Here is a 10,166-nt window from a genome sequence, read left to right as displayed (position 1 = left end):
AACACAGCACAGTGAATAGTAACTCCATACTCTGTTGTAAGATACAGATTAGTTTGAAAGAAAGACACTGTATCTCTGTGGCCATGTTGTTACCTCTCCCATGAGATGGATGGTGTCAGAAGGAGCACAGGACATCCTCTAGGGCACTGATGGCTCAGAGCATGCTTCACACATTTGGCACAGTGGCAGAAAGAAGACTCCAAAGATCCGGTACAAGAAGTAAAATTGTACAGTGATTTATTTTAAATCTAGAAATATTTTACATTTTTACATTAGTGTGCAGTTCATGATGTCTCAAAATACAGAGTGCAGATACATGTATAAAAGTACAATGTGGGGCTAACCACAGGTCTCAGGAAAGTTACCTTAATTATTTAAGGCATGAAACCCCCCCATCTAATATTTTGAAAAGTCACATTTAATTACATTCAAAAATTCTTTTATGCAATTCAGCTAACATTTATTTTCAATTAAATCTGGATCAGTAAAAATGCAGATACTCTCATTTCAGTCTGATACACATCACCTGTGAGAAAGTCAAAGAGTTTCACCAGTGAAGTCTGCATATTTTCTTTTACTCTCGAGGGAACTAGCACACATTCTTCATTAATGACAATGATTTCTTGCACAAGGTAGTTCCAGGTCCAAGCTGACAGCAGACGGCCAGCCAGGTACATGTTTCAGTGCTGCTCAAACCCTTCCCTTCAGCAGGAGACACAGCTAACACTGGTTATAAACTATCATTAGCACCTCTCTACGTGGATGTCAGCAAGTAGTGTGTGCCTTGGGAATTGAGAGAGTAAAGCTGAACTTCAAGCAATATGCTTTAAGTCTACATTCAAAAGCTCATTTGTAAAAAAACATTCTGTACAACATTTCAGAAAAACCGGGGAGACAAACATTGGTGAAATAACATTAATGGCATGATTTACTGGGACTGATGCTGCCTATGAACACTGAATACCTATGGGGCTTCAGCAACCACTTTGAGCTGATTGTGACTGCAAGAATTTGGACAGCACCTATGTAACTGAGCTAGATTACCCTTACTCAACGCACATTTTACTGCTTCCCACCTTCTTGTCCACCTGTGAAACAGTCAATAGCAGAAGCCTAATACACGTGGCAATCATTTTTCTTTAAGGGTAGAATCAATAAAGTGTATCCAATATACCTGAACATTGTAGTTCTCATAAACTATTGGATGAAACTGAGAACATGCCTGCAATGTGAGGCAAAAAGCCATTATTTTGAATATCCATTATTATTTCTAACACTAACTTGAACTAAAGATACTCAAGTTTGCACCCCCTTTTCTTTCTGAAGGGCCATTACTAATCCCCACTAATTGCTTAATTGCCTTCCAGCCCTATATAGTAATTAAACTATCAAATCAATTTACTTTCTAACAAGACAGGAATGCACTCTAGACTTCCATTTTTTAATACAAAAATGTACTGACTATTAGTTCAGTACCTAGGATAGTTACCTGACAATTCCTTTATATCTGCTCTATACTTTGAGCTCTCTAACTATGGGTGTGAATTCGTTCCATTAACATTTGAAGAAAGAATATATGCAAGACAGAATGGAAAACATTAACTACTTTTACATCCTTCAACATTAGACAGGAGTGAACTACACACTGACGTAACTCCAGTGTTTTACCTGTAGGAACAAGGAAACACTATGGCTAAAATGAAGAGATATTCACAGTTAAGGTTCTTTGTGCTACCCAACACCAAAACAGCCAGGATACTATTCAGTTAGGGTCAGCAACAACAGCCCAGCAACAACTGCAGCCTTAGTAGTTAAACCTTCACAGCCAGAATACTTTGAGGATGCAGAGATGTTCCGATCTGCTTTGCAGAATGCACCAGGATACAGACAGCTCTTGCCTTTTGTTCCCTTGTTTCAAGTTTTTGGTTTATTTATTTTTTTTTTTTTGTTTGAACCATTAAAAATATTCCCCTTTCTTGTGACTTCTCAGTCAGTTACCAGTGTTTTACACATATTTTCACTGCATTACTGAGCAAATGCAGGACAATATGTTGGCTAGTGAATTACAATACTCATAAAATAGTAGCTACATTCAGCTATTTTAATTCCAGTTAGTTGTCCATTAGTCCAACAGCCACAACATGAACCATTTGCAGAGATTAAAAAACCCCACTGTCTTCCAATGTTCAGCACATCAGTCTGTTTTAGTCAGTATTCTGTTATAAAACATGAGAATTTCAGTTGACTTTCACGCAGCATGTCTTATAACTATACATTTTCACAAAAATATAACCTCTGCCTTTCTAAATATCTCTACAGATCTGTGGAAAACAGCGGCTCCAATCAGTCAATCAGTGTTTTAAAGAAAATACCATAAAAATATCACATCTAAAAGATCAATATAACAGTCACCTTTGGACCTAAAGTTATTGTGCAGTCAAATCGGATTTTAAGAGTCTGACTAAAAAGATGCAAGGATTGAAATATTTACATTATACACATTTTCCAATTACAGTGCTATTAGAAAGTGGAATGTTTGAGAATTAAAATATTAACTCAAGCCTCACAGGGCAGCTCCAGATCAGAGCAGCATCTTCATTCTGTGTATTTTTTGAACAGGAGAGGTTTCTCATTAATAGTAACATTTTTCACATGTAGATTATATCTCTGCCCAGTGATCTGTAGAATGCTCTTGAACTAGCATCATGTCCCACAAAGTCATTAAGTGTTAAATAACATTCATATTTATAACTATGTGACAGCATGGACTATATATATATATATATATACACACACACACACTTAAAATCTTTGTTGTAAGGGTGATTCTAGGTTAAAAAAGGTGGATTTATGTATAAAAGTAGCTGCTAGAAAAATCTATCTAAAGCCTTAGAATTTAGTATTGACACAGTCTTCATTTCTAGACCACAAAGAAAGAAAACTTGGACAATCTTTAGTTTAGTTAAATTGGCTCACAAGCTGAGTAGCGTATTTTTCATTAATACGCAATTTCACTGGCAAAGGATGCAGCCACTGAGGTCTAGAGCTCACAGCTCACATGCATTTTTATACTAGGATTGGGCAGGCCTACACACAATCTCCTTGGAAAGATAACTAGATTAAAGTCTGCTTGTCCCTTGGAACTGCTCTCATCGTAGCCAGGTAGAGGGCACCCACTGGGGTTCTGTGTCAAGCTTGTTTATTAACCGAAGTAATTCTTGATAGGCCTTATCAAGGTCAGAATTCACAATGGCTGTATCAAAGTAGTGGCCGTTGTTCTGTTCCATCTCCCTCGTTTTCTCGATGATTTCTCTCAGCTCCTCTGGCTGCAATCAAAACCAGAGAGTTAGTGTAGGTGTGCAAGCCTCTCACAGTAACAGAGTGGGGAAAGGTAACAACTAGACTTTTCTTACACAAATTCTCACGGTGTTGCTATTGGCTGTGGAAAATTTTACAGTAACACTGAATGATACATATGTGAAAGCTAAGGACGTTCAAGACAACCCTGTCCAATTGGCTGTAAGTGGCAAACTGTAAATAACTGCCCCAGGCTGAGGAAAACAAAGGAAGATCCAGCACTGCTCACTGCACAACACTGATCCTACTCAGGTTCGTAAATCATGTTTCTGAAAAATAAGTGAGGTTGCTAAGCTCATTATCCTTTCCAAAAAAGACTGTGGAGATGGCAGAGAGAGTGTGAGAGAAAGGCTGAATGGTGTAGAACAAGACAACAATCCTCTGAAGGTGCAGCACTACAAACACCAAACAGCCAAAGGTGACAGCTGTAACTGGTGAAAACTGCTCAACAAACAGCAACGAGAACCACAGTGAGAGTTGTATGTTTAAGGTGACCAAATCTCCATAGCATCCGGTGAATGAAAAACACCATTTGCGAGCTGGAAGGGACTATGTCAAAAGCAAGAACATTGCAGATGTAGATAAATTATACAAAGGGAGAAGTAGAAATGTTTTGCTTTACTTCAGCTTTCTCTCACACCAACCACCGCAGGGTAGATCTCAGTTAAAAAGCTGATGATGAACCTACTCCATTGTCCTAGCAATAAACACTTTTTATCTCATAAGCTGCTAAAGAACTTTTCAGAGCTTTCAGATGTATGTCCTGGTTTAATCTACGGTTTTTGAGTCCATTCTACAGAACTACCTTCTCAGTAACTACACTGGATCTGAACTGGATAAGCTCAAATCTTGGATATGACTGGCTGAACATGAAAAGTGATCCTAAAGGATCAAGTTTTAAAATAATTTTATCTGAAGCGTTTCAGATTTTCAAGCAGATGCTTTCCCAAGAGCAACTTAATTCTCAAAAGAAAAAACAGTAATCCTTTGCTCCACAGAATTATTCCCAGGTTTACTTGAGGACAAAGCTGGGTTTTCCACAGTTTTGAAATAAGAGTTCTTATTTTTGTACCTGAATGCAGGGATCCCAATGCAGAGACATTGTGCCCCAGGATTACTGATTTAGCAGTGCATTCTCGTGTCTAATACTTCTTGCATCACATTAGACAAAAGCATCCTGAATCCTTGCCTTAGTATGGGTCTGCCTACTAACCTGGAGCTCACAGATCCCAACCACACCGCTTCACTGCAGTGGTAACTGTCAGTACCATTACTGGGTCCCAATTCCAAAGAAAGTGCACGCATTTACCAAAGCCAGTGTGGTTTCAGGAAAAGTGTAGGACACCTTACCTTTGGGTTTTTCCCTTCTTTGGCCAACAAAGCTCGTAGTCTCTCTTGCGAAGGTGGTGCAACAAATATAATATATGGCTTCAAGTCAGAGTTACGTAGTGTCTTCAGTGACTGCAGAAATAGGATTTATTAAATATTTAACTGTTCCATCCATGAAAAGGGCATTTAATGATGCATTATTCACATGCTACAATTGATAATATACTCTTCAAACACAACTGTACAATACATTAACAGCAATATAATTAACTAACATCATTATCATCACCACGCACAGTCAAGCCACCTTTTCCTACAAAATCAATATTCCGACATTTTTCAGCTTCATAGAACTGAAATTTACTTTTGTTCAAGAATATACTTCTTAACTAAACTGAAGGAACAGATCTTCTGGTATCCAAAAGCAAAGAAAAAGTCATCTGCATTGAGGTAAGTGTCTTTAGAATGCTAAGGAATGGTATCAGCTTTAAACAGAGAGAAGAGTCTTTAAATACTACAGTTTACTTGAAAAACTATGGTTTTAACCTTTTCTGTTTGAAGATCAAAATACAAAATATCAGATGGATTACTACTGTATGCACAGCACTTTGTTTTGTCAGATTACATTTATATTGAGAGACAAGAAGTAAAGAAAAACAGTCATTTGGTTTTTCCAAAAGATTCACTCTCTGTGTCTCAGGACAAACAACTTGTTTCTGAAACAGATTATTTAACAAATTTTTAAAGAGTTGTGAATTTTCACCTTACGACATGCTTTGCAATACCAATGTGGGTATCCACAAGGTATTCTAGTAAAGTATCAGATGGTCCCAACTGGTGATGACCAATTGTTGACTAATTATAGCTTCAATACTACCAGACTTTATTGATGTGTCTGAGTTTTAGGGCTTCTTTTGCAGATCTACAACAGCAGACCTCACACGTACCACGTGTATCAGAAAACGGGTTGTGTTCCAGGACTCTGCCTCTTCTCATGTTTGACTAACTTTCCAAGTTGAGGTCTATAAGCATAGTTTCCCTCTCCATGACCAAAAGGTCTAAGCTAAACAGCTTTTCAATATCAATGATGTGATATACTTTAATCCTGAACTGGATTTGGAAACTGCAATAACAGTCCCAAAAAACACTTCCAAGTATAACCACAAACAATTTCCTCTCCATCTTCAAAAACCTCAGAGGTCACAGAATAATTGGAGGACTGAGAGATACAAATCTTATTTTAATTAATTTTTTTTTAATTCAGATGGTTTCCAGATATTAAAAGCTGGTGAAAAGGCCCCTATTACCTGTAGCAGTTAAAGATATGCATATTTACGAACAAGGAACAAGAAGGCTGTAGAACAACTGTATAGTCAACTGAACATCACTGCAAGTAAACTTGGAATAAATATGAACATGGACCTTGAAAACACACTCATTTTATATAAACCAAATAGAGCTCTATAGGTTCTCACAGCAGCTTCTACAATTAAAACAGGACAGGAAACATTTTTGCCATACCTGGGTATGAAGATTTAAAAGGCAGATCTTGCCTGAGTTGATTACTTGCCGCACGGAGTCTATGCTGGTACCATAGAGGTTCTTTTCAAACTCTCCATATTCAATGAACTTCCCTGCAGCTATGTCACTCTCAAATGCCTGTCTGGAAACAAAATGGTAATCCCTGCCAGCTGCTTCAGTCTCTCGCCTACTCCGAGTAGTATCTACAAGCAAGAGCGACAAAAAAAGACCTTGAGAGAGTGATACACCTGTAGAACTAAAGAAAAGCAATCAGCATTTCTCTTAGGAGACATGTTGCTAATCAAGCAAAAAAAACCCAAAACCATCAACATATGAAATATCCAAGAAATCCATGTATTTTATTTTATACAATAAATGTCTACCGTCAGATTAAGTTAAACTTAATTCAAAGGTTCCATTTGCATTATCCAGAAGGAAAAAAATTAGTAAACTATGAAAGGAATAGTTTTAACTGTGCAGCCGTGGCCAGCCATTAGTTGTTTATAACAATATATACTGCTAAACTGTTTGTAAACATAATCTAGGGTATACAAGACATTAAAAATATAATAATCACTAAAATATAAGTAGTGTGGAAAGGCATTAAAGCCATCTAAATTTAAATTTTCCAGAACATTTGGTTAAAAATTCTTTGCCCCATATATCATTTTCTTTTATAAACTTCTGTAACTCACTCCAATTTTATGTAAACAGGAATAAATGCATGCCTTATAATGCCTTTTTAACACTGTGTTGCGACACTGGATCTGCATTAACTTACCAAAGCTATTTTTTTGCCATACAAGACGTCACTTTCCTTGCCCATTTTTTCAAGACGTCAATATAACCTGTTCAGTGCCTCCCTCCCCCGGCTCCTAATTACTATTTTCCACACAATAGGATTTGTCTGCGGACAACGTTTAGAATACAGGATCCTATCTGCTTGCCAAACTTACGTGGAACTGCAGAGGCAAAGCGATCCACTTCGTTATTCATAAGTCTCTGCCGCAGCTCGTTTTGGCCGCAGTTCTGTGGGCCAATCAGCACAATGGGCCGTTTCCTATTTGCTGGTTGGTGATACAGTGACATTTCCTCGTAGGTCAAAATTTCCTCATTGTCATAATCTTGAGAGACAACAATAAAACAGTCACAAATACTTTGCTAACAGTTGCCTGTCATGCAGTATCAAGTTTCAGGCAGTTCCCAAACTCTCTGCTCAGCATTTCTGAGTCACCAAGGCAACAGAACCCCAAAGATAATGTGTCTTCACTTACTATTACTCACATAAGTAGTAGCATAAATTCAGGAAACAACTTTCTTGCCAAGGAACAAGTTTCTAGTACAAGAATAACATTTTATATCCAACAACAACAAAAATCATCCCAAAAAGTATTTTAACAACACAAATCATCCCAAAAGTACATTACAAAAAGTACTTTTTAAAGAATATAGTATAAATAGCCTATAAAACCTTTGGGGAGAAAGTTTTTGTTTACTAAACTTAATTATGCAGAGTGAGATGACACTGTAAAACTATAACAAATTAGTTAATCATTGTAAAATTATGAGTGCTTCCATGCCTAAGAAGCTATCTGTTTTTTACCCCCATAATCTAGCCGTTATTAAAGACACTAAATGACCTTACATATCTTGTCACCTCTTATGTCTTTCACTAAACACTGTAACAAAACGTACTACTGCTCTCACACAGAACTTCATCAGCTATTATTTCTAACATCATATCCTGAATTTCAGCATTCTTTTCACAAGGCTATTTGTGGAATCTTTTATAGTTCTTATAAGTACACATATTCTGGAAAACATGTTACTCACCATCATTTTTATTTGCATTGTATAAAATCTTTTTCCGTTTCTTTTTGTTTTTCTTCGCGCACCAGAGTTTTCCTGAAAATTTTATTTCCAGAAATAAAAATCATCACAATCAAACAACCATACAGTAAAAATCTTCCTATTCCACCCACTATCTGGATCTTTAAAGTGGAGAATTTATTCTGTAGTTTTGAAAAGGCATAACATCCTTTAGTGATTACAGTGGTCTGGTGTATAAAGCAAACGTTCAAGTCAAGAACTTCAACTGAGTCATGGCAGATAAAATTCCTAACAAAAAAGGGGCTTTCCAAATTCCCTCCATCATCCTAATTACATTGCACAGTTATGAAAAATGCCACGTAATTTATACAACTAAGTGCTAAATTCAGACCTGTAATCACATGAAGACTTTTAAAGAATCATCCCACTTGTATTACAAAAAAATAGAAGAATTTTCTACAACTCCACAGTCAAAGGGTTCCATATATATCACTAATTAGCCCCTCCATAAAAAGATTTTTTTTTTCCCCTTGGAAAGCATATATCCAACCTGATTTTTCAGGCTCCTTATCTTCTTCTATGGTTTGTTTCATTGCTTCTCTTTGTTGCTGAAAACTTTTTCCTTGAAGCATTAAAAAAAAGAAAAAGCACAAGAGCCATTAACATTTAGAAAATATTTCCATGCTTTTTCATAATGACTTACTCATTTGACTTTTTCCTAAGCTTTTACATCTCTGAAGGTTCCAGTAGAATAAAATATACAAAAGAAATTTTAAAAGATAAATTAAAATTTAAAAAGAGTAACTAAAATTACTACAAAACTTAATACTTAAAAAACATATTCATCAAGAAAGACTTGCTGAGCATTTGTAGCCTGGAAAGTTTAAACTACTGGAAAGACTACATTTTCCCACTTTGATACTATGGTTTTCTAATTATTTTTGTATGTCAAATGTGTTCTATTTATATGAAATATTCTGAACTTCAGTTTAAAAAGATTAGCCAATATTTAAATCACTGTTTCTCTCAACTTATTCAAACATCATAAAGGAACAATGAGATATTTTATGGAATTTGAAAAGTCTCTTAGTTCGCTGTGTTTAACAGATCTTAAATGGACTATAGCACAATAATACTGCAATGCAAAAATTATAAATTGACTTGAAGTCAACTTACAAAGCTCTGAAAACCCTGTTACTTGAAGGGCCCCAACAATGAGAAAGGAAGGCTGACTGTTACAAGTAACTGAAGCCCTTTGCTAAGTGAAAACATGCCGAAAAGTCACCGTAAAAAAAATACTGTATGAAATAGTTTATTTGAACAAAGTAAGACACCTCACAGCTGCACCCATCTCCACAGAACAAGTGGGTTACATTCCCCCTTCTCTGCTGCAGCCAGAGGGAACTCTGAATCCAGAGAGTCCCCGCAGGGTGGAGGAATAAAGGAATAGGACAGTAGCTGTTGAAGGTGACCTGCAGTGACAGCAGTGCCTTACTCTGGTTTAACAGCAATATGCAGTGATGCCTCTAAAAGGTCAAGTTTTAAGTGAATTAGAGAAGCAGCAGTGGGCTCTGTTGCAAAAGGTTGAGTGTCACAGACATTCCAGGCAATGGATATTTTAGGGTATACGAGTCTTTGAAAACCTGAATGTCGCTCCTGTGGCTATAAGAACTGTCAAGCTTTTTCCAGAGCTTTATTTACCAGGGATAAGGCCTGCCAATGGCTGATTATCTTCATCTCCATCTCTGTAAGCCTGCCACCAGTTTGGATCTTCTTGACTGATCACATGGAGAATGTCTCCTTTCTGAAAGGATAGGCCTAACTCTCGGCAGGGGACGTAAGGGTCATCAGAGGGATCATAGTCAAAATGCGCTTTCACATGTATCTGTGGGAGATCAAACGCAAAATCAGAAGAAAAACACCTCAGTGACTTCTGAAGAATTAAACCCCTTCTTCCTTGACTGCATTGGAGCTCCGACATATTAAAACCTCCAAGATTCTATAAAATGCAGACTTTACCTGGGGCATACAGGAGTACTGGAATGAAAACATTACCTAGGTTAGCAATGGAAAAGACACACTTCTGCTAGGTTGGACACAAAGGCTTGAATTTAACTCTTGTTAATTCT

The 10,166-nt window shown here is 36.9% G+C and overlaps 1 protein-coding gene across 1 annotated transcript in view; it reads right to left on the bottom strand.

Moving 5' to 3' along the window:
• Window positions 1–220: 220 nt before the first annotated feature.
• Window positions 221–10,166, bottom strand: part of MPP5 (membrane palmitoylated protein 5) — a 56,352-nt gene continuing 46,406 nt past the window's right edge. The window contains exons 8-14 of the mRNA XM_027894034.1: window positions 9,739–9,922; window positions 8,588–8,659; window positions 8,041–8,112; window positions 7,164–7,331; window positions 6,208–6,410; window positions 4,708–4,818; window positions 221–3,326 (exon numbers count right to left, since the gene is read on the bottom strand). Coding sequence (XP_027749835.1) covers window positions 3,150–3,326; window positions 4,708–4,818; window positions 6,208–6,410; window positions 7,164–7,331; window positions 8,041–8,112; window positions 8,588–8,659; window positions 9,739–9,922 — 987 coding nt within the window. The 3' untranslated portion in view covers window positions 221–3,149. The remainder of the gene's footprint in view (window positions 3,327–4,707; window positions 4,819–6,207; window positions 6,411–7,163; window positions 7,332–8,040; window positions 8,113–8,587; window positions 8,660–9,738; window positions 9,923–10,166) is intronic.

Source organism: Empidonax traillii, unplaced genomic scaffold (genome assembly GCF_003031625.1).
Source record: "Empidonax traillii isolate 1590-97213 ecotype Southwest subspecies unplaced genomic scaffold, ASM303162v1 scaffold415:size763157, whole genome shotgun sequence".
Lineage (NCBI taxonomy): Eukaryota > Metazoa > Chordata > Aves > Passeriformes > Tyrannidae > Empidonax > Empidonax traillii.
This window is presented reverse-complemented; position numbering and strand designations above follow the sequence as displayed.